At 54.9% G+C, this 20,006-nt stretch overlaps 10 protein-coding genes and 1 pseudogene across 10 annotated transcripts in view, besides 11 other annotated features; all 11 read left to right on the forward strand.

Moving 5' to 3' along the window:
* TraAM80_02041 (uncharacterized protein) overlaps positions 1-41 on the forward strand; it is a gene marked incomplete at both ends in the record, with an annotated part of 345 nt that extends 304 nt beyond the window's left edge. Inside the window, one exon of the mRNA XM_029379061.1 lies at positions 1-41. This exon is cut by the window's left edge and continues 304 nt beyond it. Within this exon, the coding sequence (XP_029241117.1) occupies positions 1-41 (41 nt within the window).
* A 418-nt stretch (positions 42-459) lies between these two features.
* On the forward strand, positions 460-1,089 carry TraAM80_02042 (uncharacterized protein; the record flags this gene model as incomplete). Its single annotated transcript, XM_029379062.1, has 1 exon — positions 460-1,089. One exon carries the CDS (start codon positions 460-462, stop codon positions 1,087-1,089), a length of 630 nt encoding a protein of 209 aa, XP_029241118.1.
* A 52-nt stretch (positions 1,090-1,141) lies between these two features.
* Positions 1,142-1,159: a microsatellite.
* Positions 1,160-1,258: 99 nt separating this feature from the next.
* TraAM80_02043 (uncharacterized protein) lies at positions 1,259-2,113 on the forward strand (the record flags this gene model as incomplete). Its single annotated transcript, XM_029379063.1, has 1 exon — positions 1,259-2,113. The coding sequence occupies one exon, from the start codon at positions 1,259-1,261 to the stop codon at positions 2,111-2,113; it is 855 nt and encodes a 284-aa protein (XP_029241119.1).
* Positions 2,114-2,231: 118 nt separating this feature from the next.
* Positions 2,232-2,269: a microsatellite.
* A 29-nt stretch (positions 2,270-2,298) lies between these two features.
* Positions 2,299-2,330: a microsatellite.
* A 52-nt stretch (positions 2,331-2,382) lies between these two features.
* Positions 2,383-2,410: a microsatellite.
* Positions 2,411-2,481: 71 nt separating this feature from the next.
* Positions 2,482-5,616, forward strand: TraAM80_02044 (uncharacterized protein; the record flags this gene model as incomplete). Its single annotated transcript, XM_029379064.1, has 1 exon — positions 2,482-5,616. One exon carries the CDS (start codon positions 2,482-2,484, stop codon positions 5,614-5,616), a length of 3,135 nt encoding a protein of 1,044 aa, XP_029241120.1.
* A 127-nt stretch (positions 5,617-5,743) lies between these two features.
* Positions 5,744-5,787: a microsatellite.
* A 202-nt stretch (positions 5,788-5,989) lies between these two features.
* Positions 5,990-6,058: a microsatellite.
* Positions 6,034-6,064: a microsatellite.
* Positions 6,065-6,340: 276 nt separating this feature from the next.
* TraAM80_02045 ((H+)-ATPase G subunit) lies at positions 6,341-6,670 on the forward strand (the record flags this gene model as incomplete). The annotated part of the gene is made up of 1 exon (XM_029379065.1): positions 6,341-6,670. One exon carries the CDS (start codon positions 6,341-6,343, stop codon positions 6,668-6,670), a length of 330 nt encoding a protein of 109 aa, XP_029241121.1.
* A 625-nt stretch (positions 6,671-7,295) lies between these two features.
* Positions 7,296-7,322: a microsatellite.
* Positions 7,323-7,606: 284 nt separating this feature from the next.
* Positions 7,607-8,392, forward strand: TraAM80_02046 (uncharacterized protein; the record flags this gene model as incomplete). Its single annotated transcript, XM_029379066.1, has 1 exon — positions 7,607-8,392. The coding sequence occupies one exon, from the start codon at positions 7,607-7,609 to the stop codon at positions 8,390-8,392; it is 786 nt and encodes a 261-aa protein (XP_029241122.1).
* Positions 8,393-8,552: 160 nt separating this feature from the next.
* Positions 8,553-8,582: a microsatellite.
* Positions 8,583-8,913: 331 nt separating this feature from the next.
* Positions 8,914-10,665, forward strand: TraAM80_02047 (putative glycosyl transferase; the record flags this gene model as incomplete). Its single annotated transcript, XM_029379067.1, has 1 exon — positions 8,914-10,665. The coding sequence occupies one exon, from the start codon at positions 8,914-8,916 to the stop codon at positions 10,663-10,665; it is 1,752 nt and encodes a 583-aa protein (XP_029241123.1).
* Positions 10,666-11,320: 655 nt separating this feature from the next.
* Positions 11,321-11,345: a microsatellite.
* A 99-nt stretch (positions 11,346-11,444) lies between these two features.
* On the forward strand, positions 11,445-11,799 carry TraAM80_02048 (hypothetical protein; annotated as a pseudogene).
* Positions 11,800-12,267: 468 nt separating this feature from the next.
* Positions 12,268-12,289: a microsatellite.
* Positions 12,290-12,472: 183 nt separating this feature from the next.
* Positions 12,473-13,459, forward strand: TraAM80_02049 (uncharacterized protein; the record flags this gene model as incomplete). Its single annotated transcript, XM_029379068.1, has 1 exon — positions 12,473-13,459. The coding sequence occupies one exon, from the start codon at positions 12,473-12,475 to the stop codon at positions 13,457-13,459; it is 987 nt and encodes a 328-aa protein (XP_029241124.1).
* A 190-nt stretch (positions 13,460-13,649) lies between these two features.
* Positions 13,650-14,174, forward strand: TraAM80_02050 (uncharacterized protein; the record flags this gene model as incomplete). Its single annotated transcript, XM_029379069.1, has 1 exon — positions 13,650-14,174. One exon carries the CDS (start codon positions 13,650-13,652, stop codon positions 14,172-14,174), a length of 525 nt encoding a protein of 174 aa, XP_029241125.1.
* A 213-nt stretch (positions 14,175-14,387) lies between these two features.
* TraAM80_02051 (putative RNase III domain protein) lies at positions 14,388-19,316 on the forward strand (the record flags this gene model as incomplete). The annotated part of the gene is made up of 1 exon (XM_029379070.1): positions 14,388-19,316. The coding sequence occupies one exon, from the start codon at positions 14,388-14,390 to the stop codon at positions 19,314-19,316; it is 4,929 nt and encodes a 1,642-aa protein (XP_029241126.1).
* Between the last annotated feature and the right edge of the window lie 690 nt (positions 19,317-20,006).

Consider the following 20,006-nt stretch of genomic DNA (forward strand, 5'->3'; position numbering starts at 1 on the left):
GGCGCGGCTGCAAGGACCGGTGCTGCTGCAGCAGCTGGTGAAGCTGCGTGGTGCGTCCATTCAGCTCACGCTGGTGTCCGTCGTGTCAGACGCGAAGGGGACGGCGATCGCGGTGCGCAACGAGGGGGAGTTCCCCTGCAAAAACGCTCATCCACACATCACCGTTGCGAACGCGCCGGGTGTCCCGGCCGTGTACAGCAACGAGCTGCTGGACGATTCGCATGCGAGCGACCCGTGCCGCGCCGTCGTTCCCCTCCCCGCCGGCACCTGCATTTCCGGGACATTCGGCTTCGCTTTCCACTGACCGCCGGAGACACTGCGGTGCCCGCCCCGCTACTGTGATGGCTCCCTGCGCTCCCCTGCGTTTTCTCTCCCCTGCTTGTGCTCAAATACCTCTGGTGTGCATCGGTGTCTCTCCTCCACCACAGTTTTCCTTCGTGCCCTAGGCTGAGTCCCCACATGTTTCCGCACGGCGGTGGCTGTGGGCCGCTGCCCCACCCACCCACACAGCGCAGGCGTGGAGAGGTGGGCGGCAACGTGCAGCGGAGTCGGGTGTGCCCGTCTGCCGCGCGTGTCTACCGCTTCCTAACCGACGACGTCGCCACGCAGAACAAGGCGTGCAGCAAAGTGCTTCAGGCGCCGTCGGCAGCAGTGTTTAACTCCACAACCTTACTGAATGACGTATCTTATGACGTCACTGTACCAACTGTTGTTTTGACAGTGTGGCAGGACACAACATTAGCTGATATTGCAATGTTAGTGCTGGAGGGCGTTCGTGAAGATATTGATCGTGTTTTTCTGGCGACTCAAGGAGGTACTAAGGGCGGAGTGGAGAGTGATGTGTGTAGTCTTACCTCTCGGTGTGCGGCATACGTAGTAAAATTATATTCAGGTTCTGTGGACGCGAATGGCACTGCAACACTGTGTGCACTTGCCACAATTGAACTGCGGCAAGTTGTGAGTCAGACGCCTTTTGTTTTCCCTGTGCGCTGCTTCTCTAGTTTCGAGGTTGATACGACTGTGTCGCGATTGCCGTACAGATTGGGTGATCCTTTTTTTTTACGTGTGTGCGGGTGCAGTAATGCGTGAAGCGTTGGCAATTTGGAGATGTTGTTGATGGAAGTAATAGAGGGAGGTTAAAAGAGAGAGAGAGAGAGAGGGTGAATGGAGGGCTGCTCACACTGGCACGTGGAACTGCCTCTACTGAGGGAACTGGTACGATGGATGCGTATTCAGTTGGAATTGTGGACTGCCGTTGATGTTCTGCCCTCTTCACGTTCTATCTCCTACTATCTATTTTTCTTCTTTTTTCTTTTTTTTGCTTGACTTGGGCCGGCCCCGCCACTTGAAGTTTTTTGTCGTTGTTGTCGCCTCTGCGCTGGGAAGGCGGCATTCAGCAAGCTCGTGTGCCGTACAATTGCAGCTGTGCGACGCCATTAGGGCGGTAAAGATGGACGGCGTCAAGGGAAAGTCTGCCATGCTGATGACCAGAGGCATCATGGAGATGCGACAGAATCCGCCTGGGCTTATTTGTACCATCCGGCGGTTTAAGCATCCTGCCACGCAGAAGGAAGTTACGCTGTACCCCGTCCCCAGCATTGCCGCGCCGCATTACTTTAGACGAGTTCTGGACGGTGACGCTTTGGCAAGAAACTTTGATAAGGTGCTATGTGAGGACGGTAGACTGCCCTTTAAGGCGGGATCGCGTTTGGCGCGGCGGCAGCAGGTCCTGAGACGCATGTTTCCTTTTATTGGGCTTAGGCCGGTGTCCGATGAGGGCAGTAAGTTTGATGGAATTGTTCAGCGCGACCCAGTGGAGTCTCGTATGGCGTATCAGATGGTCTTAGATGGCGCAGATCCGCCCGTTGACCCGCGGGCACGGCGTGCCATGGAGCGCATCGAGACATATCCGGACGGTACACGTGTGGTGTGTCCGTGGGGTGTGTATCATATCGTTTACATGAACCACAAGCTTCGCCAGCTAGGATACGTGGCGGAGGACGAGGAGACAGTGGAGGTGGTGGGCTACAGGGAGGCCTTGCTTGTCTCAGGCATCTTAGTAGTGTTGACCTTTTGGATGGCCTACGCGGTCCTTAGAATTATTTTCGGGTAGTAGTATGTGTACGTGGAGGAGGTGGTGGAATGGACATCTCAGTGGGTACTGGGGAGGAGATCGGCACCTCTGCATGTCTTTCTTGTAAGAAGAGGTTTACCTGCTTACGCTCGATACCTCGTTCTTTTGTTCTTGTTTGTTTGTTGTCTTTCTTTCAGAGGGTTCGCGTTTCCTTGCGGTGGTATCACCCGCACCCACACCCTGCACCACCCCGCACGTGTTGCACGGAGTTTTTACTCGTCTTTTTTTTTCCTTTTTTTGTGGCGCTTTGTATGTATGTGTGTGTGTGTGTGTGTGCTGCAACAACAGTAGCAGCAACTTCCAGAGGAGAGGGGTAGTGGCGCTCCCTCCCCACCCCGGCAGCGCAGATGGAAGTTCTCAAGGAACTCCCCAAGTCGGGGCTGGACGCGCTTCGAAACAAATTTCTTCTTCGTGAGCACGTGGGTGGATTGACGGAGGAGGAGTTTGAGGAAGTGTTGCTCGGTGTGTGCGCCAGCCACAAGCAGGTCACCGCCCCCACGAACGCCACGGTGCGAAGAGTCTTCGCCAGCATCGACATCCTTGGACTTGGCCGGATTTCATGGGACGCGTTCTCCATGTACGCCATTGATTCCCTGCGACAGCGCGGGTACCACCCGTTAACTGGGAGGGAGGCGGAGGCGGAGGTGGAGGAGGCGCCGTTTCACCCGTATCATGTGGAGCAGCTCATGCGGAAGGTCCACGCGGGGTGCGTGCAGGAAATGCGTGTGCTGCCCACGCTTGGGAAGGTGATGGTCGTTACCACAGCGTCCGGCGGTCGTTGTAGCATGAACCTCTGCGAGATGGCGCAGAATCTCCCCTTGTTTGGTATCATCCGCCTGGAGTCTGGTCAGCCGCTTGCGTGGGACTTTATTCCGCAGACGGCGGGGGGTGGATCGTGCAACAGCGTTGTCTGCTCTTACAATGGGGGGGTCGTGCAATTGTTTAGCACCGCAAGGAAAAGCTACACTCATCGCTATCTGGACAAATCCTGGCAGATGCCTCTCTCGGATACTCAAAGCGCTCTTCACTGGGTTCCAAGCATCAACCGCCTCGCGATGGGTAGTCGTAGAGGCTTAGTGACGCTTTGGGATATGAAGGATCGATCGCCGGTGCTGCGCAAGCGACTTACTCGGCAGTACATCACCTCAATACAGAGTCAAAAGCAGCTGCTCTACGTGGCAAGTCTGGACTCCCGTGAGGCCGTTCGGTGCCTGGACCTCGAACAGAACGCTGTGATGTACACATTCAGTGACCACAGCATAGGCGGTGCGACGCAGCTGTTGGTGGACGATGAATTTTTGTTTTCTATCGGGTTTGAGCACGGCATCGTGCAGCGACCGCTGGCACTTCCGAGGTCCGAGCCTGTAATTCTGTGTGACCCTTCACTCCCGCACCAAGGCGGTATTACTACCCTACAGCGTCTGAGTGGTACCCCGCTGCTGGTTTCGGGGGACGTGAAGGGAAATCTGAAGTTCTGGGACCTGCGCATGGGTAACTGCGTGCAGAGCATTAGGGGCCGAAAGGCTTTCCGTGGCAGCGACAGTCACACACTCCCGGATATACAGTATGGCGCCGCTGTGTACTCTGCAGCTCCTGTGCGTAGCATTTGCTACCTTGAGTTCTTTGGAAAGCTGACTGTTGCAACCGCAAAGGAGCTTCTTGTTCTCACCGCGGATGCCTCCCTTTGCCCGGCGCTCGTTGATGACAGTCACATTTGCCGCTCTGTTTTTTTTCCAAACCCGGAGTTTTTCCTCACTGTGCACATCTTGTCCGTTAAACTGTGGTGCATCACTACAGGCGCACTAGTCAGATGCAGTGAACCGAATATTACAAGGTTTGAAGTCACGTCATGCTGTTTGGTGGAGCCGCACAACCAGCAGCTGCTGTTGGGAACCATGGGGGGTGAGTTGAAGGCTTTTTCTGTGTCACTGCTGCAGTTGACGGTGAATCTGACGCCCGCCGTTCAACCCTACATTCACGGTGCGGAGGTCACAGCTCTGCACCCGGTGGCGGGGTACCGCGGAGAGCGTATACCATATGTGCTGGTTGGGACAACCTCTACTGTGCTTCTCGCACCGGTCTATCCAGACTGCGGTCCAGAGGCCGTTATCAACTTTCAAGGAATTGTGAGGAGTTTCATGCCTTGGAAGCAAACCATCAGGGCGGTGGCGGTTACAGAAAGTTATTTTATTTTGGCGACGTCAGATGCACGTGTGCATTGTGTCAACTACCGCGGCATCGTCTCTCTCACTCACACGTTTCACATGTCAGTTGATGTGGAGGCGATTGTTGCAGTCCCCGCGCTCATGTTGAGGCGGCCTCAGAAGGGCATGACGTTGAAGGAACTTCAGTTTAACGAAGTCATGATCTTCTGCGTGGATGTTGTAGGTCGTGTGCACATCGCAACGATGCGGCAAGGCCCCCCAAGGACGAGAGGCAGACATGCAACGGGGCAGTGTGGGGAGCGCCACCCCCAGTTTTTTGGTGAGATGATTGGAAGTTGGCTCTCGCACAAGCCTGGCAGTTGGGTGGAGGGTGAAGTGGTGGAAGTGTTGCGGCAACAGGACCTTGGGCGTTTCCCCTTGCAAAAGAGGTCCTCTGTTGTTCTCAATTGCAAAGGGGGTCTATCCCATTCAATGAGGTCGGAGCTGGGAGGTGGCACGCTTGGCATGCCTGCGCTAGATACAGTGACAGGCTGCGCAGTTAGTATCGTTCTCCTGGAGCAGTACAGTGTGCTGGTGACCGCAGATGACGAGGGCACCGTGCGCCTATGGGACGTCGGCAGTGCCGTGGCGCACTGCCTGGATGAAGGCGTAGCGGATGCCCCTGTGCTCATCACCGTGTGGCGACGAATAGACAGAGAAGTCATCTTCTTTGGCGCTGCCAAACATCCAACGTTGAACCTCCCGCTGCTGTTCACGGCGACGAATGATCTGCAGGTCACACTGTGGTCGGCGGACGGATACGCGTTGGGGACGCTCTCGACTGGGCGCGAGGTGGACGAGGCCTCCGGCGGGCGCCGGTTTGGTCTGGTGCCGTACAGGTTGTTGTCAGCGGATACAACCGAGGCTCTATGGGCGAACTTTTTGGCGTACATGGAGCAGGCGCACGCGGCGGATGCGCAGCGTGTCAGTCGCCTGCGCACACGCCGATGCTCGACGGTGGCCCCCAACGTTTTGCATTGGGAGGACGCGTCGATGGGGCAACCGCCCTCACAAGCAAACTTCTTACTTGGAAGGCGGGTGTCGCGATCGTCTGTTATATTGCCTCAGTTGGGCCCTACGGCGTCCGCGGCCTTTTGCTGCACTTCGAAAGAGGGTGTTTGCACGCACAGCACTTTCACCCACCGCGACAAGGAGAAAATTGACGACCCAGAGGAGCCCGGTAGCTCCATTGTAAAGCCTAGCTACCAACGCCTCATCACCCGCACTGTGGCGCCTTTCTCGCTCAGACGCACTGGCGGCGCCTTCCTCCCCCACTGAAAATGTGGCTCATGTGCACAGCAGCAAGCTTTGCCAGCGGTGGCGAAGTGTCAGGGGGGGGGGGACGTCATTGGCAGTCTTAACGTGAGGGGTGTAATGCGACCGTCGGTTGCGGCTTTCACGTTAATGTTTTTTTATTGTTTTTTTGTTTTGTTCTTTTGGTTTAATTTTTCATTTGCTCGTTTACGCTCGCGGAGGTGAGGCCTTGAGATGTTATTTTCCTCTTCTCTTTTCTCTTCGCTGGCGCGTATGTGCGTGGTGGGGAGAGCCGCCCCTGCGACCTCCATTTGCTCCGCATAAGTGGCTCAATGCTTGAGTCACGGCGGCAGTCTTTTCTTCCGATTGTTTGTGCTTACCTTGCAGGTTTGTGGAATTTTTCTTCTTCTTCTGCTGCAACTTTTACTGCTTTCTGCTTCGTTTTTGTTTTTTTTTTCATTTTTTTGATTTTCCGTACATTTTTCCCCCACCTGCGTTTGGTGGGTTGTCTGCCGCTGTCGCCGCCTACCGCTGGTATTGTTTTTGACGCCTCTCGCCCTCCCTGCTTTAGCGATTTATTCTTTTTTTGTTGTTGTTTTCGTTCTCACGCTTTATTTCTTCTGTGCCCTGCTGCTGCACCGCCCGGCCGTCGGCCCCACTTCGTGCACACACCTAAAGGGTAGCAACGCAGCTAGCGGGAGCGAGGAAAAACGTAACACACAGCAGGGAAGGCGTCGTACGGAGGAAGATGCCCCCAAAACAGGACAATGTGCAAATGCTCCTTGCTGCGGAGCAGAAACGCAATAAAATCATCACCGACGCCAAAGCGCGAAAGCAGGCAAAGGTGAAGCAGGCGAAGGCCGATGCGGAACAGGAGGTGGCCGCGTTCCGGCGGGAGAAGGATCAGGAGTACGAGCAATACAGGAAGGAGCAGCTCCGCATGGCCGATATGGAGAACTCGGAGTTGGCACGCGGAACAGAACTGCAATTGCAGGAACTTCGCGCACTCACCGCACAGCGCATGGACTACGTTGAGAAAATGATGGCCACACTGATTCTGCAGTGTGCGGAGCCGTAATACTGGAAACAGAAGGAACCAAGAGCGGAAATCGCTTGTAGAGGAATTTCACACATGCATGTGTGTCAGGCATTCCCACACATATATACACACGCTCTCTCTCTTGCAATATGTGTGTGTGTTTGGGTGCGCTTGAAGGTGGAGGTGGAGATCGCCGTTTACATGCGGTTGTGCCTCAGCAACATATTCAGGATAGAACGAGTGAGCAGGGAAGAGAGAGCCAGGCGTGTGTATGTATGTGGTTCTGGTGGCTGTGATTGTGGTAGTTGGAGTAGAACGTGGTAAGGAGAAGGAATGCATGCGCGCGTGTGGGCGTGTATACGCCACACTCAGGTAGGGCAGGGGAGGCGGGTGCTCGTTTCCCCGCCTGTGTGTTGCGGTTTGTATTTATCTAACAGGCTGAAGAATATCCCTCATGCTCTCTTTATATCCCTTTCTGTGTCTGTGCCTGTGTGTGGGTATCTCGCTCTTGGGTTTTTGCCGCCCTTCCATGTCGTGGTGACCTCCGCGCGTCTCTTCGCTTTCCTCTTTTTAGGCCAGGTAATTGTGTATTGGGCCGACGGCGGCAGCAGTGCTTCGTACTTATTATCTCGTGAGAGAGAAGGTAGAATATAACTCTTCCCCTCCACCCACCCACTTACCCACTTACCCAAACTGCGCGTACGCAGGGATTTTAGGCAACGCCTTACATCACGCTCTGGGCACTGAACCCAGCGGTAAGAACGTAAAAAGAAAAAAAAAGAGGAAGGAAGCTGATAAAAGCTCTGCTTCACCCACCCACGCATAGGGGGCAAGACACACACATACACCTTTTGTTACCTCGCTGCCGCTGTATCCATTATTCGCTGCGCACGGATACACGCAGCCATATACATACATATATTAGTCATTCATTTAACTTCCACCCCATCAGGCGTGAAAGGGTAAAGGTAGGAAATGACTGCGGCCAATGGTGAGCAAAAGACACCGGTGGTGTTGCGGGACACGCTGTTTATGTGGGATATTGTGGCGTCCTTCAGTGCTCCCCAGACGGTGTGTGTGCTGGAGCGCCTTTGCCGCGACGTTCATGAAACCTTGGCATTTAGCTCCACCGGTACCCGTCTCCTGCAGCGCTACTGGAACGCGCAGTATCATAAACTTATTTGGGAGGAGAGTCACATTGACCCCACACGGCTGACGCTCGATTTTGCCCTCACCCGGAGCGAGGGACGGCGGAGTTGGAAGAAGATGTACCGAGAGGAGTACCCACTGTACGTGGCGCGGACCCTTCTGGGGAAGGGGGCCAACAACAACGCCCTCAACATGGCGAAGGTGTGTTTTAAGGTGGACCATATGAACGAACTCCTGTCGGGAGAAGAGCTCGCAAAGCTGGAGCTCACCCCGCAGGAGGCGCTGGCGCGTCGGGTAGAGAGGAACCTGGTGAGCCTGGAGGGCGAGGAGGTTCGTAATGCTCCCCCGCTTAACGACGGCAACGGCAATGGCGCGCCACAACAAAACGATGCCGCGGCGCAGAAGGGCTCACCGCACCATTCAACGAATAAGAAGGGCAGGCGAAAAGGAGTTCGCGCTGAACGGCACGAGGCGAGGAAGGGCCCCGCGTTGGGGCTTTCGCGTGACGACTACAACAACGACAGGCGCCTCAGCAAACACAGAGAGAAGCACAAGAAGGGCAGGGTGGGGCGTTGGAGCGCCTTTGCTGGCGGCGAGGGGGAAGACGATTAGCTAAAGGATGAGAGGCCTGTGCCGCCACCTTCCAGTCCTGCCTCGACGGGACACTGACATACCAAGGGGGGAATGGGGGCGTGGCGTGGGTGCTGCATGACCTCCTGCCATCTGCCGCTGCTGGGTACTCATTGATGACCAGAGGGGGAGGGGGAGGCTCTTCCTTTTACTATTATTTCTTTCTTTCTTTTGCGTGTGTCTTCTTGTTTTTTTTCCGCGCCTGGCGAACAGTAGGGGAGAAAAAAACGAAAAGCAAAAATTGTCCCCTTTCAATACTTACACTGACGATGGCTCCATCTGAAAGAGTCATCATGGTTGTGGCTGACTGTAACAGAAGAGGCGAGAAGCGATTATTTTTGGGCAGTCGTGTTCCATGAAGTTTTGCATACATGCATGTACACCAGGCTGTCACCATCTCTTCCTCCCTTTTTTTCCCCACGCACACATTTTAAAGGACTATTGACGGCTCCCGGTCGCTACCGCTTCTGGTGGGGTGGATGGGGTACTGAGGGGTGGCGGCAATGGGAAGCATAACAAGGAGACGCAAAAGGAAATTGCTGCTGCCGCTGCTGTTGACTACTGCCGCTGCGCTTTGGCTGCTCCTTGTGTATTTCACGCTGTGGATGGTGGAGCGGCGGGTGGTATCTACTCCGGCGACGCCGGCGTTGGTGGCAGTGGCTGTCAAGGAGGCAACAGCAGTCGTTGTCAACGGACCCACCTCGGTAAATAATCAGCCCTGGGCGTCGATACTAACGAATTTGATGGCGTTAGGATACGAGCGAGAAGCACAGTTTGATTTGAATTACCGCAGTGCATGGCGTTGGCCAAACGGGTCATGTCCAATGGCCGCAGCAGGCATCCTGCCGCTCGTGGCGCAAAGCCGGCACGCCCCCATCGCCTATCTCACATTCATCTCCAATGAGAAGTTTGTGGATGGGGCCTTGGTGCTTGGCGCGTCACTGCGCAACACCTCCCGCTTTCTTCAGCACGGCGTGGCGGACTTAGTTGTCATGGCCACCGTCAGCCGCATCAGCGAGGCGTCGAGAAGACGCCTGCTTAACGAAGGAGGATACACGCATGTGTTTGAGGTCCCCTCGCTGGCCCAACGCGTTCACGCGACTTCGGGCCTCTTTCGCGACACACTTGACAAGATATACATGTTTAACCTTACCATGTATGAGAAGCTTGTATATATGGATGCCGACATGATTGCGATACGCAGCATGGATAGTCTTTTTTCAAGGCCCAGAGTGCGGGGGCCGGACTACGTGGCGGCGGTGGGTGGCAAAGGCTACTTTCAGACCGGCATGATGATTATCATTCCAACTCAAGAGATGTTTAACTGCATCTACGACCGGCTTATTCGTGGAACGCCGCCAAATGGACGTCGGTTTATCGGTTCCTCAGCCCGTGATGGGGCACTGCTGCGGGATGTTTTTCAGACACACTTTCACCCGATAAACCCAATGTACAGCCGCAACCTTAATCCCCGATATCGTGTGGACATGAAAATTCCAGGTGAGGGAACCGTCGTGGCTGTTCACCTGCGTGGCATAATAAAGCCATGGTTTGACCGGCGGTTGCCAAACTTGCAAACTAAATTGGGCAAGAAGGAGTTTGGCTTCACCTACCTGCATTGGTGGACCCTGTATGAGGAAAAAATACACAAAAAGAGCGCCCACTACGTGAAGATGCTGCAGATGCAGTCGGAGGGACGTGCATCGGGTTCCGAAGCCGTTGTAGTGGACGGCATCGCGTTTGGGATGGATCGCACCGACGCGGATGGTACGCCCGTCTCTCCCTTAACACACGTGTGGATGCAGCGGTACTCCGAGGATGCATACACTCAGCTTCTCTCGTCTGAGGAGAAGCGGCGACGCAATCGTACAATGCCGTCCATGCAAAAAATTCCTAGTCCAACGTTTGGTCTTTCATGCGATGCCGTGTGTGCTCAACGGGGGCTGCGATGTGTCTCTGAAGCGCTTTACTTCACCTCACTCAATGACTGCGCGGAACTGCAGTCGGTGTTTGGATGCAGGCGGTGCGAGCTGGGCGTCTACTGGCGGCAGCACCCCGGGAGTGACTTCCCCGCCCTGGAAGAGGTCTCGCAGGAGACGGAAAATAAGAAGAGCCAAGGGCATAGGCAGCACAGGAATAACTCGACCAGCCTCGTGTGTCGGTATAACTACTTGCACGATGAGCGTGGGCTTCCCAACTGCACGGCTAGCCACTCGGCCACTCGTCGCTACTGCCCCTGCGTGCCCGTCTCATGATACGTAAATCGCACTCTCCATTTGACTACTGTGCGAATCGCTGCCATCTGCTGCATCCCTCGCTTTCGCTCTTTCTTTGTGAATACAACTGTGAGAGGAGGCGGGAGATTCGTCCTTGGGACGCCCTCCCAGTTTCCACGTATTGTGGTCGCGTGCCAAATCTCGCGACGTCTGCGGATGGCTTGTCTCCCACGACTTGACGCGGCTGGGTCGTGAGGGCTGCTTCGCTGCCTACAGAAGAACCAAAGCTGCAGTGAGGTTCTACTGACCGATGAACGCACACAACAAGAAAACGAAAAAAAAAAAGAGGGAGGGGGAGAAACTGATGGTAACCATTATCGCCTTCCATCGACACGATGAAATCAACCTCCTGAAAGCTGGGGGAGGTAATGGAGGCAAAAAAAAAAAAATGTATGCTTGGGCTCACTTCTTTGCTTGTTTGCTTTGCCTTCTTTACGCGAAGGCTGAAGGAGGGGGGCACCACAGAGGGAGTGGAACCTCTCTGCCTCGCGTCACAGTTAAGCGCTGGTGCAGCCGCAACCCACATTTGCTGATGCGTTGAATGCAAATAAAACACCACGCAGCACACGTGTAACGCCACTCACACGCATCCATACATGCGCATCGGGCTTCATTACGGCCTTAGCTCGTCTCGTTTTTTTCTTCTCTCTTTCTTTCTTGCACTGAGCGTCGCCCAACGAGGCTGACGCCGCACAATATGTTGTTAGCGTGAAAGATGGAAAGCGTCCTTCACATAAAAAGTCAATTTATTTGGTAGCGATGCGGCGACCCGGGTAACACACGACGACACTTGCAGGGGCAGCTGTGGCAGCGGCGGTGGTTGTGGAGTGCTCGTCATGGGTTCTTTTTACATCGTTGCGGGGGAAGTACGTGCGCCAACCGAGCCCGCAGTGGGATCCGCTGCACGAGGACATCGACGTACACGTGAAGAAGCGGATTCCAGGGGAGACACGTGTGGACCGGGTTCGGCGTTTTGCGCGTGAGTGGCGTAACGTGGAGCTGGAGCTGGGTGTTTACGAGGATTCCCGTGGGCGAGAGATCAAGTACCGAAAAACCTTCGTATATCGCTACACGTATCCCAACACGTTTGATGAATTCTGGTGGCCGTGCAAATGAGGAAGTATAGCTGGGTAGAAACAGTAAGCGTAGCGAGCACATGTGGGATTGAGATACAATAGGAAAGGGGGGGGGGTTAAAACTATACATCTACGTATGTATGGTAGGTATGGAGATGGATTGGGGATGGGGTATGAGTAGGATTGACGGAGTTATTGTATTTCGCGAGCTCCTGGGCCCGTGTGTAGGTGTAGGTTTGATGTTATAGCGCGTGTGCGCCTGTGAAGAGAGGTTTGCATGACAGTAGTGCTACGGAAGAGAGAGTTACGTTACCAGGGCCTCTCGCCAGGTGTATCTTACGGACTCAGTTTGAGCTGTGGATGTGGCAAGAGAAAAAAGTTCAACCTGAACCGATGGGGAGAGAGAGGGAAGAAGGGAGGGGTTGTGTTCCCGTTATCTCTCTCTTTCTGGGCGACTTGTGCGTGCTTGCGTGTTCGTGCGGGTTGGGGCCAATGCCAGCTTCCCTGATGTTGTTGTTGTTGTTTTTAACCTGCCCGCATTATCTGCATGCCGTTTGCGGGACATGAGTACATGTTTTTTTTCTTTTTGCGATACAACAAGAGAAAAAAAAGAAAAATACGCAGCAGCGGAGTTCGGCTCTGCGGCACGCTTCTCCACCTTGCAAAAGGAGGTGAAGGCCGAATAGGTAGAGTGGAACACGTGGCCTGTGATGGCTGATCGCAGTGAGTCTCTGGGGATATCCCCCATCCCTGTAGAAAGTAACGATGATGAGGATGACGACGGCTACTCCTCAGGTCAGTTTCGCCTCATTGCCCGCCGCATGAGCCGTGCGCTGCTGCGACACCCACAGTTAGCGTTGTTTTCTAGCAACCCACATGCCATGTATGAGGCTCTACATGAATTTTTTGCGCAGTGGTCCGCTCGCCAGCAGCGTGCGTCGTCTCTTAGTATCACAGTGGGACAGGTGACGAAACTGCTGCAGTACGGCGAGTCCACTATACGAAGAGTGAGTCTGGCAGGTTCTGTGCTCGCGCGGGCGCACACGGCCGCGGAACTTATTGCTGCCTCCCCTCTCATCACCATGGAGGCTCTGAAGCAAGAGCTGCAGGGCCTGGGGGTGCGAGCGGGGATGTTGCCTCTCGCGGAGATTGTGGAACTCGCACGCGTGATTGACGATGCGCAGGGCCTTGCAACACCTTTTGGTGCACTCAACCTTGTGCACGTCGTGTCCCTTAGCGCGGCCCTGTGTCCGGCGCCGGACATGGGAACCCTCCTGCTGACGGTGTCCACCAGCCTTCACCACCGCCTGTTGTGTGCCGCTGTTTTCTACGAGTGGGCCTTGATTGATGTTTCGAACAGCAACGCTCTGCGGGAGTTGTCACGAAGGGTGGAGGAGGCGCCGTCTGATGACGCAATCGGGGACGTCGTGAGATCCCTACTTAAGGGGAGCTTTGAGGGCCTTGGAAGTCAGTCCACGGATCCTGCGGTAACTGATACTCACGCCGAGGTCATTGCTTCGTCCCCTGACGCTGTTGCGTCATCCGCCCCCTGCGTTTGCCCCCAACGTAATGGGGAAACGTCCCCTGCCACACCGCACGACGATGGCAACGACGCCGGTGAGTCTGACGCGGAGGAAATCGACGGTGGGGTGACTGACACGGTGGATGTGGAGTTTTGGCGTCGACTTTGCAATTGAAAGTGACGACATAGAAACAGTGAAGGTGCTAAGGCGGTCTCGGGTCCCCCGTGCATGGGGCCATTTCTTGTCATCTTCTATGGGCCTCTGCATACCCCAGTCCCTTTCCACTCCTTTTCTTCTCTCAGATTTTTCCTTGCTTTTTTTCTTTGCCTTTTCGGGTGGAACGGGGAGTCCTTGCTTGTGAAGGATGTGTGAGAGCGCCTTGTGGCTTCGTCGGCGGTGCCTGTTTCTGTCTGATGAGGCTACAGTAGGGACGGCGCTCCGGTGTTCAGAAGTGGCGAAAAAGGCAGATGACATCTTGCTCCGCGTGCAGGCGTCGCGAAGCGGAGCGGTGGACGGCGCTGGTGACTTGTCTGCCTGCACCCACCGCTGGATGGAGAGCCGCCAGTTTGCGGATTGGCAGGAATGTGTCGAGTGTTTGCTCCTCAGTGTGGAGTGGCGGCAGGAACGGGGTGATGCAGCCACCGCAGAAGGCGCGTTATGCAGGCAGGCGTTGCTGGAGTTGACTGCCTTGTTTGCGGACGAGGCGCGTGCGTACGATGCTGCAGCGGCCTCCTATGCCGAGACTTACTGGAGGAAGGCGCAGAAGCGGCAGCGCGTGTTGGCTAGCAGCGAGCCCAGTGAGAAGACTACTTTGGTTGGGGCGCGTGTGAGTTGGAGTATCGCGGCGGAGTTGCCGCTGCGGGTGGAACAGGCGTTTTTGCTTCCCTGAACCGTAGTGCCGCGTGAACGGAGCATATTCACGTTTGTTGTGTGTTGTGGTTATTGGCTTCGTCTGGTTTTTTTTTTTCGTTCTTTTGCCTTTGTTTGATTTTTATTCTTATTTTATGTCAATTATCATTTTGTTCTCTGCGCCTTTTTTTTTCGTTTATTTTAATAATTTCAGTTTGGATGGTATTTTTCCCACTTTCAAGGAGTTTTCAACATGCATGGGGGCGGTGATGGCGGGATCACTGTGCGGGAGTTGCTGCAGTCGTGGTTGCCTCCGAATACGAGGCTGGTGGACGCCCTTGAGGGTGTTAGGTCGCTGATAGGGATGAAGGAGCTGCAGGGAATGCTGGCGTTTGTCCCACTGCATGCCGAGGTACTCAAAAGGGATGGAGCCGGCGTCGGTGCGGCCTACCTAGCGGGGGAGAAGTTCTTGAAGGCGCTTGCGTCCGAATACGCCTTCCTTTTATTTCCCAAGGGAGACAGCTCTAAGCTTACCAACGTGGCGCGTGTACTCCTCTCCTCTGACACGTTGGACCCGGAGTTGGTGAAGTTCCTCGGCACCACGTTGGCGGCACGCAAGGTGCTCCTGCCTTTTTTGGCGCTGCTGGTGTGGGCGAGGGGCATTCCTGCGGCGTCCTCCCTCCTACTTCCCGTGCTGCGCAGTGTGATGTGCACCGAGGAATACGCGGTGTCATTGCCAGCTGTTTTGTCCTCGTTCTATCCCGGGGAGTCGTTTGCTCGGCTTTCACACGAGCAGCAGATTGAGTTGGTGGTGAATGGGTTGGAACGGCGTGGGGTTCGCGTGTCGCGGGAGGCGGAAGTGTCGAATCCGAATGAGGGTGTCGAGGTGCGTTACACTGTGCGGGTGAAGCGTGGGGAGGGAGCCGAGTCGTGCCAGAAGGGGGTAACGCTTGCTAAGTTCTATGGCATTGTCATGGACGAGGGGAAGAATGTTTTGCGTGGAAAATTGCGCAAAAAGATGCTGAATGCGCAGCTTACATTACGCCCGGCTGATATGAAAGTGTGGATGCGTAAGATTCATCGCCTGCTGCGCTTTCACCCTCCGTACAGGGACACCCTGCCGCAGGACTTTCTGGAAAATGTGAATCACTGCGAGGGATGGATGCCGCTGAGCGAGATGCACCGCATCCTGGAAGCGTATTCGGTGGAAGCGTGCAAGCCTATGCCATCGCTGGAGATGCTGCAGAAGCTGCTTGAGAACCACGAGCACTTTGAACGGTATGAGGTGGACGTTTGCAGGGTTGATGGGGGCGCATTTGAGGGTCAGTTGTGCGCCCGTGCACGGTACGCCCATCGGGGCTTTGCATCAATATCCACACGCATCTTTGAGAAGTTTGTGACTGTCACGGAACCGAACGCGTGCCCCACCTACGCGTGGGTCCCCTTAAATGAAAAGAAGCAGCTCGACCCCGGGCTTCGCAAGGGGTTGTACATACTGCACCAGGACATACAATTTGTTTCGCTGTTTTCTTTGGAATCACTTGAAAAATTCAGCCTGTACCAACTGCAAACGCCACGGGAAGAACAGTACGACGAGAAGCTGGGGGTGAGCAGGCCGTTGCACTTTTTAGAGCTTTGTCTTCGTGCGGCGGTGCGGGATGCCAAGATGAGGGTGCTCCAGGCCTCACCGCGGGGGGAGGCTGCGGCGCACTGGTACCTCTTCTCGACCCGAAAGGAAGATCCCGCGAAGGAGCATTTGCAGATCCCACGGTATTATTTTACGGGCCGTGTGGCAACGCTGTGCCGCGGCGAGGCTGAGCAGGAAGACGGGACTGCCACGACGGCAGAAGAAGAGTATCCCACGGGCATGGTCTTCAGCTGGTGCTGGTTTTTGAAGAACACCAATCACGATGGTTTCTCGGTTGAGGAGGTGAATCGCATATTTGGCTCCGACCGGACAGATGTGAGCAACGACGAAAGCGGCGAGGGGGCGGCGGCGGAGGAGGAAGAGGAAGAGGAGCCTGTGCTCTCCAATAGTCCTACCGTTATGCCGTCGCTGGATATCAAAGGTGCGCAGGTGACAGTGCTTAACTTTGTGCGGAGTCCGGAGCTGATAGTCACGCGTGTCTCGTTCCCAAAGCATCCGCCCGACGGAGGCTTTTTTTGGGGGCGTCGAAAAAATATTGCCCTGTTTAAGAAGTGGGTAGTGGATCTGGGGCTTCGGTGTAGTAGCCTCCCTTCAGCGGATGACACCCAGGAGGAGCTGTACCAGATCAGTAGGCGTGGTCTTTGGGACCAGAACTTTATTGACAGCATTGTGAAGGAATTGGAGCTGGAGGACATTCCGGACCGCAAGGTGCTTTTGCAGGCGTTGACCCGTGAGTGTGAAAACAAGGAAATGAACTACGAAGTCCTGGAGTTTGTTGGCGACGCTGTGATGGACTTTTTGGTGGCGTTCGACAGTTTCCTGCTGGGGGAACCCTGGAATACACACGTCATCGCAGAGCTATGCTCCAATGAGCTGCTTGCTCATCTCATCCCTGTCTCGCTGAGTAAAGCACTCTCTCAGGTTTATGTGGACCTGCACACGAAGGTGAAGGCGGACATGGTGGAGGCCATTCTAGGTGCTGTGTACCGCAGTCACATGGGGCTTGACAGGGTGCGTCAACAGCTACGGCACTTCTTCAGCTGCATCCCCGCCGCTCTAGCGGAGGGGCCCCGGGGTCTATCCCCACAGAATCTGCTGGAGCAGGCGGCAGCAGCCTGTCCATACCTTCGCAGCGACACAGAGCTGCTGGAGGAGCGACACAAGTACGCCTGCTCCACATTAATTGATGAACGGAGCGCTGCGGTATTCGTGACCTCGGCAACTTCTTCCCTTGGCGGTCACCACATGAGCCACTATGCCTCAATACCGTTCAAGCGCATTCAGGACAAGGCATACGCGACGCACTTCACCACAGGCAAGGTGTACTCCTACCGGCGAATTTCTTCCATCGACGTCCCCGCGCTGTTCAACCGGATTCTGGACGCCTTTGCCAACAGCGCAACTGCCTTTGCCAACGAAATCATTACGAAAGAAACGCACCTTACCATCGATGTGGATGGACTAAACGTCACCTCCTGCGGCATTTCGAAGATGATTTGGGAGTGGTTTTGCAGCACATTCGCATCCCACTCGGCGATGCTTCTCCTGGACTGCTCGGGCATGTCCGTTGTGTCGAAGAAAATGAAGCACTCGTGCCACATCCACTTTCCACAAGCAGTCACAAGTCTACAACGACTGCTGCAGCTTATAACTGATCTCCGAAAGCACATTGTGAGGAGGCTGTCTCATGCGACTCGGCTTGGTGATGTCCTCGGTTTCTGTGGGACGAAGGGAAGCGAGGAACCCACGGCTCTCATTGGGAAAATTGTTTTCGCGATGCGTTGTGACCCCCACAAAAAAGATATCTGTGAAGATCCTGTCTTGGACTGTCTGGATCTGCGTGGTATGCTGTGTCTTGGGGAGACCTGTGCTGCGATGCGGCGGCATGTCTATTCCTACCTCACTAGCGTGGCGAGGCGGCCTTCCAAAAAGTCACATTTTGTCAGGTTGGTCCCCAACTCTCGTTGTTTTGGAGAAAGCAGCCTCGCCAGCGACCATGATGTTCTCATGAAGGTGCACTGGGCCTCAGAGGATGCAGCCGATGTGATTGGCGAGTTTATTTGGTGTCCCGCGAGCAGGCTGGTGGAACTCAGCGAGGAGTCGCTGGGCGTGGTGGAGTCTGTGGGGCACGTAGTGGATGGAAAGAAAATGAGGCCAAAGGAGTTCTTTATCGAGCAAGTCACGCTGTTGCAGAAGAATAGTTTCTTTGCACCGGCGTTTTGGGACCGCGTCATTGATACGTCACTGGTGAAGAGCCGAAAGCTGCGGATGTACCTGAACGACAAGTATGACACGGTGTATGGTAAGGAGTACCGCCCACTCTTCCTGGACACCGTGTTTTGCTCCCAGGGCACAATAGGAGCCGTGCGGCCTGACAATAGCGCTTCTGGCAGCGTTATGCGAAGCCCCACAGGTGCCTCGAACGATGAAGAGATGGACCAATACCCTGTCGAGATTGCACACGCATCACTTCTGCGCCTTACCTCCATCCGTTGCCCTGAATACCGCGATGTGCAAGGGTTGAGCCGACATGCCTGGTGGGACGGCTGCAATGACGACGACAACTTTGGCAACTTTGACGGCATTGAGGCCATCGATGACCGACTGAAGTCCTTTGAGGATTACCAGGCGTGTGACGGCGTCCCTGGCGCTGACTGGGCCCTTTGGATTCACGCCGTTTTCGGAATATTGGCCAGTGATGCCAAAAACTTGTTGGGGAATGAAACGACGAAGACGGCGGCACTGCAGCCTGCGTACTGGAAATTTGTGGAGGGGACCCGTCAGGCGCATTTTTTGGTGGCGGGGGAGGTGATGCTTGCCGTTGGCCCCTGTGAGTCCCTGCAACAGGCTCTGGAGCAGAAGCACGGCATGGAGACAATGACACGATGCCTAGTCCCCAACATCACGATAAAAGAGGCGCCGATTGACCCAAGGTGGCTGACGGCGTACGCAAAGGACGTCTTCCCGTTATTTCTTGTCCTGCGCAAGAAGCCCGTCGTCTCCGCTGCGGCCCACACAGAACAGGTTGGGCCGGGGATTAATACTGCCTCCCTAATCACCGCGACAGGCACGAGCATCAACGGTGGCTTGACCGAGATGGAGCGGCCAGCAACAGCATCACCCAACGGCGGTCTGCCAAACAGGTTGAGGTCTTCCCCTGAAAGGATGGTGCGTCTGCTTCTAGACAACATGGATGGAAGTGACCGGTTCATCGACCAGGTCTATGCGGCGATTGTGTCGGCGTTTCGCGGACCGTACCGTCCCTCGTTATTTGTCACTTCCGAAAAAAAGTTGTTTTTGTTTCTTTCAAAACATTTTCCCTGCGTTGTGTCTCCTCAATACTTTACAGCGTGCGCCGTGACAGGAGTCCGTCGCTGCGCACAGCATGTATTTGCTTACATCTTTGTTATTGATTATACGGTCAATCCGTACCGTAATGAGAGTCTCGTCGCGGCAATGTGGGAAGGCCTCGCAGTGAGAAATGGACGGGTGTATGCCTCCAGCGAGGCCATCCGACAGTGTCTTCTTTTGTAGCCTCACTGTCGTCGACAACAATGACAACAAGCATTAGTAACGCCTTTTTTTTGTTTTGTGATTGCTGCGTGTGTGCTGCTAGACTCATTCACCAGGCACGGACACTCACCTACTCACAAGCACACGTTTGTTTATGTCTCTCCATTTGTGGCTGCCGTAGTTTTGTGCCTCTTCCAACTTTTGTGACTGTCATGTGTTCTCTCGTACCTCCGCTATTAGAGACGCCAGGTTGTTTTTCATCTGAATTGAATATTGTGTTAGGTTAAAAACAAAAGGACATGGCAATGCACACTGGCTACGCGTTCCACAGAAGTGAAGGCTCCCCTCACATCCTTCAGCTTCCAGCGGCGTGTTTTGGGTGTGGAGGATGAAAACATTAAAGCTCGTGCTCTGTGGGGCGTGTCACAGCGACAGCTCACCAGGTACGTGGTGAGTAGGGTGGGTCCCTGCCTCCGATGGTGCTGGGCCACGAGATTACTGGCCATGTGTAACGTCGGTTCGTGTGAACGTCAAGAGGCTAAAGGTGGGCTGCATTGTGGACTTGTGTCAAGAGTGTGTGACTGCAAGTGGGGGGCCTGAGCAGATAACGGCGATTGAGACCACTCGCAGGTGTAATGGTCAACACCGTTGGAAACAAGCATGGCTTGTCGCCGTGCAATTCTCCTCTCACAACGGGCGATGTTCACGCAC

The sequence above is a fragment of the Trypanosoma rangeli genome (genome assembly GCF_003719475.1).
Source record: "Trypanosoma rangeli strain AM80 chromosome Unknown Tra_15.4_contig_00044, whole genome shotgun sequence".
In the NCBI taxonomy this organism is placed as follows: Eukaryota; Euglenozoa; class Kinetoplastea; order Trypanosomatida; family Trypanosomatidae; genus Trypanosoma; species Trypanosoma rangeli.